Below are 15,092 nucleotides of genomic sequence, written 5' to 3'. Positions count from 1 at the left end.
AATGCCTCATTTTTAATGGCTTTTATAGTATTTGTGTTATAGCGCTGGGACACAGAATCATGTTATGGTAAGGGGCGTAACATTTCCAACAGACACTTGAAGTATTCGGCCAATCACAATGCACTGGATAGATGACCAATCAGAGCACACCTCGCACACCTTTTAGAATGATGAGTTTTGTACAAATCGACAGGAAGGCAGGGCTTAGAGGGGAAACAGTAATGTACAGTGTGTGGAAAATAATTTTTTCATCCTTAAACTGCATAAACATTTGCATTACACCAAATACATATTTTTCTCGGCAACAGGCTCCTGTCTGCTGAGAGGTTGTGTGTTTGTAGCTCCGTGTAGCTTCGCTCTTTGTTTATCACTCCCTGTTGTTGAAAGCAATAAAATATAACTAAATTCCCTTCATATTTCTGATACTATCAAACTAATCTGACTAATTTGACTGTTGATCGTTTGCTTTTAATCTAAAACTGTGTAATGCAGCCGTTCCTTTTCTTTTTCTGCTCGGTTTTATTTCTCCCTAGCGCTCATTCACTTTGTTTGTTCATCAATTCATCCGTTACTCACTGTGATGATGGTATTGTCAGCTGCACTGCTTGCCACCTGTATAGTTTCTCTCTCTCTGTCAGCGAAAGGGATTTACATGTGATAAATGCAAGCTAATAGCTATGCAGACAGAGAAGGTTTTAGAATTAGTCAGGTTTCATATGGTCATGAAAAACCTGGAAAAGTTTTGGAATCAACACAGAAAATTTTGGAAAAATCATGGAAATCTATTTCACAAATGACATATTCACAATTCCACTTTAAAAGAGTATAATTATCAAATCTAGTCTGAAAGACTACACGTTCAGCTGTATTATAAGTCTTTTCCCTTTCTCCTAAAACGGTCTATACTGCTGTTTCGGATATATAAAAAAATCTGTTTTGTGTGTGATGGCAAATGGTTATATTTTCATTAGTTTTTTTTTATTAAATTTATTTCAAAAATTCTTTGGAGCATTTTTGTTTGTTAAAATTTAAAACATTCACGGATTCAGATGTTAAATCATCACAACTTGCATTAAATAAAATCTATAGATATACTAAACAATTCATCTAGATCACTAAAAATAACATTAAAGAGGTGTTTGAACTCACAAGTATGATGTCAGACACTGCTTCCCGGGGTGATGAAATACACAACACACTGCTGGCTCTCATTGACTGGATGTCTAAGTGGTGCCTACAGAATAACATAGACAGAATGTTTCATAGACAATTGGATGGGTTTTTGGGGCTGACCTGAGCTGTTGAATATCCCTCCTGGGGTGCTGCCGCTCTTCTCTCTAGAAATATGGCACATAGTCTTAGAGCTTGTACTTGACTAACTAGGGCCCAGGTCAGGAAGCAGACAGACGGGCTAAACTGACCGTCTGCTAGCCCCCTCACGTCACAGAAAATCTTGGACCCCTGATTCACTCTGCTTAAGAGAAAACAACAATGAAATTTGCCAAGTGGTTAAACAATCCTATGCCACTCCCCATCATACCGGTATAAAGAGGCGACAGGTGCAACCAATAAACAAATTTGCTGAGGAGCCGAGAACCGAGTCCCAGCTCTCAGCGATAGTTCGATGGTTGTGGCGAGGGAACACAATATCTCCATTCCTTCCATCAGAGAATGAGGTTTACATACATAACCAAGATATTCCCTGTCTTTTCGTCACTAGATTGCTGTCAAACAGCACACCTAGGTTCCTAACTGATGAAGAAGAGTTAACAGACAGTGTTCTAGGTTATTTCATGTGGGGTTTTTAGGTCCAATAATTAGCACCTACATTTTTTTCTGAATTTAGCATTAAGAAGTTACTCATCATCCAGTTTTTTGTTGTCTGAGTCCCTCATCTCAGCTAGGTTGAGCCATATATGGCACTCTTGGGCCACCAAAGTGGACATCTTCTTCCTATGACCTTAAATCGGTCATCGTGCTCAACTGCATCAACCCTGGGTCGGAGCCAGCCTCATGCAGCTCATTCAGTGGGCTTGGTGGACCTGCAGGACAGAGGCACTATAGTGTTACTAAAGTATTTTTTGTTATTTAAAAGATGTGTTAGTAGAAAATGTGCCTCTAGCCGGGTCAACAGCGCATTGACTTTGCTTATTACACACAGGGATGTGATTTGTTGTGTAAGCTACATACATTTAAAAATGTAATGGACAGTCATTGCCTGTATCAGAATTATTTGCAGTTTAGCCTGTTGCTACTGACAAATTAAATTGGCTAATTAATTAAACAATCATGCCAATACACAAACACATATATAAATATAAACTAATTCATCAGACGGAGCTATCTGAAAGCCTGCATCCAAGCATGGCGGCTAAAAGATTGGCCATTTAACACGTAATTTCAGCAAAATATTTTCTAACTCCTTAGTGTATTTAACAAGTCAGTGTTCTGTCACGTAAATAGCAATCCACCATGGCGCGAGTGCAACTTGCTCTTAAAGGGAATAGGAGATGAGACTCTGATTGGTTTATTGCATGTTAAGCCTCAAAAACACCCATTAGTTATTAGGAGAATAGGGACAACACATTTTGACAATGTGCCCAGCCAAATGGACCATTTTCCTGTCGTTAAAATGGCAAAAGTGAGCCCATCTCTTTTCAACAGGTCAGGTCTGCCCCAAAAACTCTTCCAACTGTCAGTAAAACCTATGTTATTCTGCAGGCACCACATAGACATCCAGCCATTGAGACCCAGCAGTCTGCTGTGTATTTCATCACCCCGGTAACCAGGGAGGGGACCAGAGCATATTACAATGTCTGACATGGTACTTGCGAGTTCACAGACCTCTTTCGAACATCATTAGTGCTTTTACATTTAGCATTAGCTAGCACTTTTAAATTTGACAAGATGTGAGGTACTTTGGCTACCGGTAAACATTGGACTATTGTGGCTTCTGTCTCTATTTCAAGTTCTGTACAATAGAGTCGCCAAATGCTAGAGCACTTTCATCAGGTTTCTCAGTGGGAAGAACCTGTTTGATGTTCTGATCGGAATGGAAGAGCGGTGTTTTGACCCATGACTACTGCACCTCACAGTCACCCAGTTGCCCTGCTCTAATGCCAGAACCGAACAATGTACATGATTCACTTACCCCTCAATCTTTTATTGGTCGGATGAAATATGCAGATTTTTTGAGCTGTATGCCAAAATCATCAATATTAAAACAAAAAGGCTTGAACTACTTCAGTTGTGTGTAATGAATCTACAATATATGAAAGTCTAATGTTTATCAGTACATTACAGAAAATAATGAACTTTATCACAATATGCAATTTTTTTGAGAAGGCCCTGTATATTTGATTGCTTTTTAACACCAGAGTGGTAAACAGAAGAGCAAAGCTACACAGAGCTACAAACACACAACCTCTCAGCAGGTAGGAGCAAACCATCTCACAGGACACCCTTAGTGACCTAGTGGCAGTCTGACAGCTGGAAGTTCTAATTGAGCCGGTTTCTCGGCTTTAGACGTTCAGCAGAGTTGAGTATGCACAGAGGGTTGGATCAAGATCTTTCTAGCAGGATACTGGAGTGAGTCTCAGTGATTCACGTTGCCTGAGGGTGCTTGGCAGTTTCCAGCAGCACGTTTTGTGGGTTGTTTTGGTGACGAGATGTAGTGCAAGTTCATTGTGTTTGAGTGGTTTTAAGCAGCTGATTTGGAGTCAACCCAAGGTGCTCCTCCAATCAATAGGTGCTTCAGGGCACTTCAGATCTTCTTTTGTGCATAAAACACCCTACATTAACACAGGGGTCCAGTCCCATGTGGGGAAAGCATCTCTGCAAGTTCTATAAACCTTTCCAACCTTTCCTACCACTCATATAGTAACCACTCATAGATTGAGCACTCATTCACGCCATGAAATGGCAAATGTCATAAGCTTTCCTCCAACACCAGATTTAAATATCTCGTTACACGCATTATCTATCAAAAGGTTATGCATAGATTTCAGAAAGCTTTCATAAACACATCAAACATACAGGAGGCCTGTAGAAAAAATATGTATAAACCTACATATATTTTCTCTAATAGCAATGGGACATTTGATTGCACGCTTTGTGTGGTATGTAAAAAACAAAAAAACAGAGACCACTCAAGGTCCCAGAAGGTCAGAAAGGTTTCCACTGGGTAGGTCAGGGGAGCCTCCCAATGTCTGATCCAGTTTGGAAATCACATGCTTGTGTTTATTTGATTTAGCTATTTATGCTAATCCAGGATAAAGGTGCATTGCACATCTGGTCTGTTAATGGTTCTGTGTTCAGTGCTGATTGAGACAAAGACCAGGAGGCTATCCATATGCTCGGTCGTCATAGGATGGTTCACGAACAGCTTAGGAAGAAGGAGCTTGAGATTCCTCAGAAATAGGATTCTTCTGCAGATTGTGTTTGTTCACTAAGGTCCTACAGTGCTTTATAAATAAAGGTTGATTGAACATCATAATGACCCCTTTAAAGATCACAACAAAACTTTGTTTCATAAGTTGTTCATAAGTTAGTTTCCCTTTAGAAACAAATTAGACTCAAATTCTTTAATAAGTATAATACACATTTTTGTGCAGCGATTAACCACTTTCGCATTTAACCACACTTTAAATCATCACAGTCAATTAATCATGAAGGTTGATTTAACCGGAAACTTGCAGCTTGTGCAGAATGAAAGCAAAGTTACACTAGCTGTGCACCAGCTTAAAATAACATGCTTAGAGACACAGACCACCATTTCCACCAGAGAAATGTCTAGCTGTATACTGAACAATTTTAATGTATGACATGAAGGCAAGAACCACCTGAAGAGAAGCTACGACTCTCCCTCTTCAGAGATGAAAATGCTGTAAGATCACATTTACTTAACTTAATTCTACCTGTGTACCTTAAGTCTACCTGTGTCTCTTCAGGAGGCTTTTATTACTAAAAGTAGTGGGGAAGCTTTCTCAAGAGGTTTGTGTACTCCTGAATGTTTGTATACACGAGCAGCGCAATCTTCAACTCCAGAATGTCAACTCCATCCTCCTTTTACTTTTGGCCACCAGCTCAGGACACCTTAAAGAAGAATTATAGAGGATTGTTAAGTAAATAAAGATAAAATAAAAATGTAAATTTTCTTAATGTCACACTATGTCTTCCCTCACCTAATGATCCTCCCACCTGGTCCCGCTCACAATCACCAGAATGATAATCACCTGCACCTGCAGCCACTTCCTGTCACCCCATATAACCCGCACCATATAACTCTGCTCTTCTTTTAATAAAACTTATTTTATTATTATAAAAAAATTATAAAACATATTTTATGTGCAGAGTACATTCTGCATCAATGATGTTAAATGGTTGCACTCTGTGAGCTACTGGAGCTTTTTACTGCAACAAAACCGTTGAGAAAATCAAATTCTGATAAGATACCATATTGTGTCATTTTTGGTTGTAATTTGTAGTAAAAGAGCAACCAGAGAACCAATGTATGACTTTCCTAGCTATCTTTCTAGCGATAAGAGTTGGGAGACAAATAAAACATCCTAAAGACTTGTTTTTTTGTCCTCTCTGAAGCCTTTGACTCTTTTGGTAGACCATAGCTGTGCCTCCCGTTACAACGTAAACAGCCAACAGAGCCAAGCTTATTATTACAGAGGCTGCTGGAGTTAAAACGTTCTGAAACTATTAAAGTCAAGTACATAAAATACACAAAATATACATTAGCTATACTACATAGAATGCAATTTGAGCAATAGGCCAAAGTCTCTGGAAGATATTATTCCACAAGCTCCTTGTGGTTAACCTTATTCCAGCTACCTCTGTATTGTTTGCTGCCTCTCTGGACCAGAAAGTCACTCTACTTTTGCCTCTCTGGCTTGAAGATGCGGGACATGATACATTTGTTGTTATCTAGCCAGAAATGTTAATGTCTCTTTCCTTACAGGCTGGAGACTCAAAACAAGGAATGACTACTGAATGAGTACTTTTATCCCATTCCAGTAATGAGGATATTGTACTTTGGCATTTTTCCCTTTCACTGCTGTGACTGGCTGTTGACATCAGAGGTGGCACACACAGTGTGGCCCACTACCAGCATACCTTTGGCAACATTCTAAAGGCTTAGAGTCCAAACATGATGGAGAGGAAAAAAAAACTGGCCTAAACAATTAGAATATGGTTAAAGATGGGAGTGCATGCAACCGCCAATAAAATACAAAGTCCTCTAGTCCTCTCCTTTCTGCACTTGTAGAATTAAATATCTGCTTCCACTAATCATCCTTATTGATTTATTCTGGCTAATTGGCAGTTCCAAATATTTTAAAGTAATGCTAGATAGGGTGCTAACCTATTTAAGCTCTTCACTTTCTGTGTCTAATTCACTAGACCTCTCCTCTGCAGGATTGAATGTATTAAAGTACAAAATATAATATAAAAACGATCATTTTTACTATTAATATATGTGCACTTTTTCATTTTAACCATTTACATTTACTACGAACTTTTATTAGAGTATGCATATTTTACTCAAGTACACAGTGTCTGTGGCAGTAGTTCAGCTCAAGGCAGCTTAAAATAGCTTTTTAGAGCATAGGGTGTATTCACAGGCAGGATCCAATCAGATTCTTGTTAGCAGTGTTTGTTCCATGGACAGATGGGCTGGGTGGCGTCCCGCAAAGCTGTTCCACAATGCTGTGCCAAGCCAATTCAAGAGTGCCACTCCAACTGATTCCATTAACTCACAAGAAGCAGTTCCTGAAAGGCTATGATAAAACACTTAAAGGAACAGCTCAGCCAAAAATGAACACTGTATATTCACGCTTGTATTTCTCTGTTTAACAACTCCAGGGATAATGAATTATTACTATTTTGTTCTGTTTTGTTTCGTAATGATGTTTTGAAATAATATGCCGTAGAATGAAGTGTTTTGAATATCTAAAATAGGAAATGCATTTTAATGCAATAAAAAAAGAAAATATCTAAAGTAGCTGAATGTTTTGTGTGAGGGCAGGCTTATCAGATCTTAATAAAAATGCATTGAAAAAAGATGACAAACTTATTTCTCAACCATAATGCAGTTGAGAAATATAAAAGTGCAAATACAGTATGCACTTTTCATAAATACTGATAACTTATTTAAGATTTCAAGGAGATCATGACGGAACATTTTTTTCAACTTCTTCTCTTTACAGACAGAGCTTGTATGCAGATGCAGCACGTTTCTTCAATAAAGACACAGGAGTTCTAGAGGTTCCTCTGACTGTACAAATAGCTGACCAGGTAGGAAGTCTCATTCTCAAAGTAAAGCTATTTTCAGATCTGCCCATTTTTACATCTAGTGGCTCATTGCCAGTCATTATTTGTCATGCTTGTATTTTCATGAAGGTTGAATGCAAATGTAACACATGTATACTGCTTTTATATTAAAAAAATATGTCTCTGTCTTTGCATAAATCACTGCCATGATGCAAAGGTATAATATGTGGTTACTAGATACATATTACATGTTTTTAGATAATGAAATCTCTCATTTTCTGTAATCAATCAAACAAATAATTCTATAGATAAATATATATTTAAAAAATCTCATGCCAGATGTACATGGGGCCTGTGATATTTTGGTTTCTATATATAGCTCAGTATTACAGAAACTTCCTATCTCAATTATGAAGTTCCATTTCCTCAATAAAATGACCATGTTCACTAAACATAGGATAGAATTCTGTGTTTAAATGTTTCTATAATACCCTCAGGTCCATTGCAGGTTTGTGGGATTGTTTTTTTACCAATTTTATCAGCTGTATGCAATGCAAAGCAACATGCTCAAAGGAATGCATTACTTGTACTTGCATACACCACTTTTGCCATAATCCTCAGAAGTGGACACTGGTTTTTATCCCTCTATCTCAGCATGCTAAAGAAGAAAGCAATCTCATCCTTTTTCTCAGTCAGACTCTTCATTCACGCCAGGACTCTTACTGATCCCAATCCTGTGCTGGACCAGAGTGCTGGCACATAACCAGATTCTTCTTGCCTCCCAGCAGCCTCACCTCAGTATCAAATGCTTCAAATAACATTAGTTATATCTGTAACCAGTGGTGTATAAAGCAGCTGAAAGCCATACTCAAGTAAAAGTACTTATTAAACCAAAAAATGACTTTAGTAGATGTTGAAATCGCAGTTTAGAATAGTACTTAAGTACAAGTCTTAAAGTATGTGATATTTATTGTTACTCCACAAGTAAATAAAAATATATATTGTCACACAATAACGTGAAAGTGGCAGGTGTTATCCTGGTCCTGTAAATATGAGACAGTGGGCGGGAAAAAGTGGGCGGGGTGGGAAGGAGTGACAGCTGGAGCTGGAAGGGGGCAGCTAAAGTCCGGGCTCACCTTCTGGAAGGCCTCTTCTGCTGGTGTCCACTGCACTTTCTCCGGCTGCCCTTTTCTGGTCAGGTCTGTCAGGGTGCCAGCTAAAGACAAGTTAGAGACGAAGCAACAATAGTACCCCACCAACCCTAAAAAAGGCTTGTACCTGGGCCTGGGTCAGGGGCCGAGGCAGGCCTCCACCTCCTTCTCTTGTGGCCGAATGAGACCCCTTCCCACCTGGAAACCCAGGTACTGTTTTGTCTTCAAAAATGTAATCAAGTAAAAGTACAAGTAGTCAGTTCAAATTGTACTTGAATAAACTAAAATTCCACAAAAAAAAAAAATCCTCAAGTACAGTGATTCTGACATCCCTGCATTCTCCACCAGTGTCACGGTGTAAAAAATCTTACATCAAAAGGATAGCTCAAAATAAATCCCTTGGTGGCTGGATTTATTTACAATAACGTGATAGTGACAATTCAAACAGGTGCTCCGGTGCCGTGGGTGCTCTCTCTTCCTCTTGTTCAGTGCAGTGTATCCGTGCTGTGCTCTTGTGGGTTGATCGCTGCTGTCTGGGGAAAAATAAGAGGGTTGCATTAGTGTGCAGTATCATGGAGAAATGTCTCACTCGTGGCTCATGCGACTTATGTAGCTGGCCCTTGATGAGCAGCAGGTATGGCCGATCAGCCTGTGATGACTATGTTTTCTTCCATTTTGTATTTTTGGGTAAGTATAGTACTAAGCTGTACTAAGTGTCTTTTATTCCAATGTAAGAACATTTCTGGAATCTGTACCTGAAATAGCATTTAGTTGTATTTGCACAGTTTATGTATCTCAGAGAGATACTACTACATAAAGTGGACTACCGCTAATGCTCCTTTGAGTGTAAGCCTCAAGTACCATGCTGGATTGCTTCATGTGGAGGAAAAAGAATTACTGGTTCAAGAGGGTTCCACCGCGGATGTCGTCTTGTGGTGCCCATGGTTCCAGCCTTCCAGCCCCATTCTATTCCTCTGGTCTGGGGAACTGTTGGATGTGCCAGCTGTCAACCACAGGTTCTGGGAGAGCAAGAGGGTCTGGGACATGCTCATCACCATCTGCAGTGAGCTGTGCGCAGACAGAAGACACCAGCAGACCTCCGCAGAGTTGAGAAGCCAGTTTATCAAAGTTAATCAGAAAATCTGGCTTTCCACAAGGGATATTCGCCTGCACCAGCCCTGCCTAAGCTTAGCCCCAGATACGTTGGCCCCTTCACCATCTTGGAACAGGTCATACCAGTCACATACAAACAACTGTCACCACAATGTAGAATTCACCCCGCATTCCACGTTGAGAGTCTGGCCAGAACCTGGAATTTCGAGTTTTAGTAGACTTATAAATCGATGTGCTTGCTCTCAGTGTGTGTGTGATTTGGTGATGTGACACAGGATACAGCTCAATTCCTGTAAAGATAATTGACCTTGCAAAAAGAAAAAAACGTTGTAGACAGACCTTCCACAGTCCTCACCTAGCTGAACTTAAAGTCCTGTTAGAGTACAGAATAATTAAAATTAAACAAAAAAGTGTACCTGGTACTATGTGGATTTGACAAAACATTCAGTACATTTACTTTATACAATTTTTCATTTAGCAGACGCTTTTTAAAAGGGCTTGTAGAAGACCGGTGATTCTTCAGCATAATTAATAATTTGTAGAGATGTGCATGATGAAAGTCCAGCCAGAATATCATTGAAGTAGTGACAAGAAGTTGTGGAGAATGCTTCATTAGGAAGGGCCTGATCTTGTCTTTGTAATGTGGTCTTTGAAAGTTAGCTGATCAAAGATTTCAGGTTTCTGACAGAAAGTATTCACTATTATATTATTTATCAGCAGTAAAGTATTGGTTCCTTGGTAACAGACCTGAGAGTGTATTGGCAAACTTGATTGGTGCAATTTAAGATCTTTAATTTCCTAAAGTTGTTGATTCATTGATTAGATCACTGATGCATTTGTGTGCTTGGGGTGATAAAATGAGGAATCTACCAACACATATATGGCTACAACAATGTGTATTATGTTATTGTTTACATGATTGTCAAAGATACGTAGAGAGTAAAGTGGGCAGCCACGCCATCATTTTCTGAATTCTTTGTTTTCGACCTCAAAATGCTGGATTAGTGTAAACTAAAGGTATAACTGTATAACTTTGGTGTCCTGGCCATATTCCCTCCTCGTCGATCATGGCCTCCTAATAATGGCTCTTTCTCTCTCTCTCCTTTCCACCTGTAGTTGGAGCCGTTGTGGCTGCCATCGCATCATCAATCAATCAATCAATCATTTTTATTTATATAGCGCTTTTAACAACACAGGTTGCATCAAAGCACTGTATCATCCAAATGGATGCTGCACATTGGTGGTTAAGGAGTACCCCCTAAACACACGATTGTAAAGCGCTTTACGGCAATACACAATAAAGTACTATATAAATGTCTCATTCCTTAACTACAGAGATGTCGAGCTCCAGTTCGAATCCTGTGTAAATCTGATTCACCAAAACAGTTCAAATCTGTGTAAAAAGAAGTTGAAATGACACGATTGCATCAACAAATTGTGTTTTTATGTTAGTTTTGCATTTGTTAACACTATTGGGTAGGTTTAGGGTTGGATTTGGTGTAGGGTTTATTTCCAACATAACAGAGCATTTACTTTTTAAATACTTTTTAAATATTGAACCTGCTTTTTAGCACCACTCAGTGGACATTTCTCTTTGCAGCTGCAGTGAGACGTGCAGGAAAGGCACTTAAAAATGGTGTGGTACAAAAAGTGCACAGTGGTACACATTCGCTATGAGTATATAAAATGAGTATACAGCCATACAGTTTTACAATATATAAAAATTTGTATACCTCAAATTTAACAATATTCACATGGACCAAAAATAAAATAAGTGTTACAATAACATTAATCAATTTTCCACTTTAATTTTATGTTAATTAATAGTATTTATTAATTTTACCAACAAACCAAAGATTCGATTTGATTTGTATGAGTATGTGACATGAAAATCCATAATTGTACAGGAATGTTTAGAATGGAGACGCGACACCACTAACTAACGCTGCTCACTTTGCTTTAACTAGGTGAAGCCTGTCCTGTTTATGGTCCATGCGGTTGTCACCAGCTCTGACCTGCGGTTTGACCACACTGAGGTGGACTTTGGACACTGCTCCGTTTATGAGTCTGCTCAGATTGCAGTGCTACTCACAAACTGTTCCTTATTAGCTCAGGAGTTTGGCTTTGTGGGTATTCCTAAGGTGAGCACAATACTGAGTGCACACACATTGCAAGATTCCATGCTAAACAAAGCTATCAACGTATTCTATAAAGCTGAATTTTACGCCAGTCTTTAGTGTCCAGTGAGATCTTTCTCATAGCATTCTGATACGTTTTTTCTGTTCAAAAAACTATTATTTTTATTATTATTCATAATATATAAGATTTCATATTCAATATTTTTTTAGGATTCTTCCTAGAAAGATCCAAAGTTCAGCATTAATTTGAAATAAAAAGCTTTTGTAAGATTATATACTATACTATTCAAAAGCTTGCACATATGAAAATATGAATACAAATATATATTTCTTTTTTCTTCAGTTTATTGACATCCAGCCTAATGATGGTTTTGGCACTTTGCTGCCTTCACAAAGCATGGACATCTACTTGATCTTCAGTCCATCAAAGGCAGGGGAATACAACTTCACACTCACATGCAAAACAAACATTAACAGGTGAGATAAAGCAGTTTACATTAAGGTCTGGGAGTCGGCTGTATATGTAAAGCATTCTGCTGCATTATAATTTTGCATTAAAAATGTTCAGATATTATACATTCTTATAACACATCTTTAAAAAGCATAAAACTTTAATTCATTAATTTAATTCATTTAACAGACACTTATTTAAAGCAACTTGCAATTGGTCGACACATCAAGTGAATCATTGTAAAGTGGCAAACAGACACAGGAAGTGCTTATAATAACAAGTTTCAAGCATTGCTCATATAAGTACAAGCTCGACCTGGAAAGATTAAAGAAAGGAGAGATTCTTTTAGATAAAAGTACAAATAATTCAGTGAAATGAGAGCATAGAGATTGATTTCCACCGGAATGGGATTTGTATGGCTGCGAGCATGACTAAATCTTTCTGTAAACAACTTTTCTTATAAAATGGATATTAAACTAAAAAGAGTTTAATTCAAAACTATCACTTTAAAAGGTTGAACAGGTTAAAAGGTTGTCGATTCATTAAATGAGTTGTTTCCTCTAAAAAGTTGGTTAAGCCTCTCATTCATTGACATCCATTCAAATAAAACTACATCTGGTCTCCTTTCTGTTAGCATTAGCCATTATGCTTTTTTGGCTGATGGTTGTAGGCTTGCCTTCCAGTGGCTTTGGCATTGCTTTCAGTTTTTTCCCTAATGAGATTGACATAACAAAAGAACAAATTAACTGAAGACTTGGGAGCTTAGGTGAACTGGTGAACGGACTGCACAGCTAGCCAGCAGTGAATTAGGGGCATTCACACTGAATGCGTCCTTTCATCTAAAAAGTGCATTGTAGAACGCCTCCTCCGCCATGCTGCTGTCAGTAAAGTAGTTGCCAACTTGTTACTGTAAACAAAAGTTTGCAACATTTGCCCGCCTCCAAGGTCTTCTGATTGGTCCACTACTTTGAAATGAGTGGCCCTGTATGTAAAAGTTGAAATTATTTTAACTTGACATTAGCATTTACACAGACAAAAAGTTCTCTGTGAATGGCCCCTTAATGGTCTTTTGGTTTTTATAATTTGACAAGTGGTTGCGTGAATAGATTTGTGGAATTTAAATATTAACATGTAACATTCTAATTATATTCTGTTAAAGTAAACAAAATGTCTTGAAAAAGGATTCGTCATTTTCAATAACATCATGTGCATTGTTGTACCCATAGATATGTGTTGGTAGATTCCTCATTTGATCACACTAAGCACACAAACCCATCCGCGATCTAAATAATGGAATCTGCATACATACATATCTATAATTGTACCTTCACGAATGGTCAGGTGACATGCGTTTTTGGTTGTGTAGTGTAAACAGATCAATCAATCAATCATTTTTATTTATTTAGTGCTTTAAACAACACAGGTTGCATCAAAGCACTGTACAGTATAAAGTAGAAGAATACAATGACGGATGTATAATGGCGAGAGTGAACAATTTGTTGTTAAATGCAGAGACGGCCTCTGTAATCAATTCAACAATAATCACTAGAAGTTAAGTGTCCCCAACCAAGCAAGCCAGAGGTGACAGCGGCAAGGAAACAAAACCCCATCCATACAGAATGGAGAAAAAAAAACCTTGGGAGAAACCAGACTCAGTTGGGGTCAGTTCTCCTCTGACCGGACGCCCAGCACTTAACTTCCAGTTCAATTTTAAACACAGCTGTGTCAGGTAGTGTAAATGACTTAGTGTGTGATTGTGAGTGTGAGTGTGTGAGTGTGTGAGTGTGTGTGTGAGTGAGTGAGTGAGTGAGTGAGTGAGTGAGTGAGTGTCTGTGTGTGTGTGTGTGTGTGTGTGTGTGTGTGTGTGTGTGTGTGTGTGTGTGTGTGTGTGTGTGTGTGTGTGCGCATCAGGATCTGGTGATCGGTCCACGGGGCGCATCTAGGTGTTCTGGTCTCTGATGAACATAATCTCTGGGTGCTGATCCACCATCTAGTCTGGATACAAACTGTGAAACAGATTAATAAAGAAACAAGACTAATATTTGCTTAGATGCCATTCTTTTTAATATGTCACAAGTACATCGTATTTTAGGAGTAGTGTTCCCGGTTCCAGCAAATCTAAGTAATGCAGCCTAAAAATCCTTTAAAGGATCTGAATAATAAAAAATGTGTTGGTGTGTTATGTGTAGGCTAAATTAAAAAGATGTGTCTTTAATCTAGATTTAAACTGGCAGAGTGTGTCTGCCTCCAGAACAGAGTTAGGGAGATTGTTCCAGAGTTTAGGTGCTAGATAGGAAAAGGATCTGCCGCCCGCAGTTGATTTTGATATTCTAGGTATTATCAAATGGCCAGAGTTTTGAGAACGCAGCGGACGTGCAGGACTATAATGTGATAAGAGCTCGCTCAAATATTGAGGAGATAAACCATTCAGGGCTTTATAGGTAATTAATAAGATTCTAAAATCAGGAGCCAGTGCAGTGTTGACAGAACCGGGCTAATATGATCATACTTCCTAGTTCTAGTAAGGACTCTGGCTGCTGTGTTTTGGACTACATGAAGTTTGTTTATCAAGCGTGCAGAACAACCACCCAATAAAGCATTACAATAATCTAACCTTGAGGTCATAAACGCATGAATTAATATTTCGGCATTAGACGTTGAAAGCATAGGTCGAAATTTAGATATATTTTTAAGATGGAAAAACGCAGTTTTACAGATGCTAGAAACATGATTTTCGAAGGAAAGGTTGCTGTCAAACAGCACACCTAGGTTCCTAACTGATGATGAAAAATTAACAGAGCAAACATCAAGTGATAGGCTGTGTTCTAGATTATTATATGTGGGATTTTTAGGTCCAGTTATTAGCACCTCTGTTTTTTCAGAATTTAGCATTAGGAAGTTACTCATCATCCAGTTTTTTATATCGACTATGTATTCTGTTAGATTCTCAATTTGGTGTGT

The 15,092-nt window shown here is 38.5% G+C and overlaps 1 protein-coding gene across 1 annotated transcript in view; it reads left to right on the top strand.

Annotated features, from left to right (window-relative positions):
• The window catches only part of LOC122334167 (cilia- and flagella-associated protein 74-like), a 55,409-nt gene that overhangs the window by 9,653 nt on the left and 30,664 nt on the right, over positions 1-15,092 (top strand). The window contains 3 exon segments of the mRNA XM_043232019.1: positions 7,215-7,302; positions 11,510-11,683; positions 12,024-12,157. Coding sequence (XP_043087954.1) covers positions 7,215-7,302; positions 11,510-11,683; positions 12,024-12,157 — 396 coding nt within the window.

The sequence above is a fragment of the Puntigrus tetrazona genome, unplaced genomic scaffold (genome assembly GCF_018831695.1).
Source record: "Puntigrus tetrazona isolate hp1 unplaced genomic scaffold, ASM1883169v1 S000000494, whole genome shotgun sequence".
Lineage (NCBI taxonomy): Eukaryota > Metazoa > Chordata > Actinopteri > Cypriniformes > Cyprinidae > Puntigrus > Puntigrus tetrazona.
This window is presented reverse-complemented; position numbering and strand designations above follow the sequence as displayed.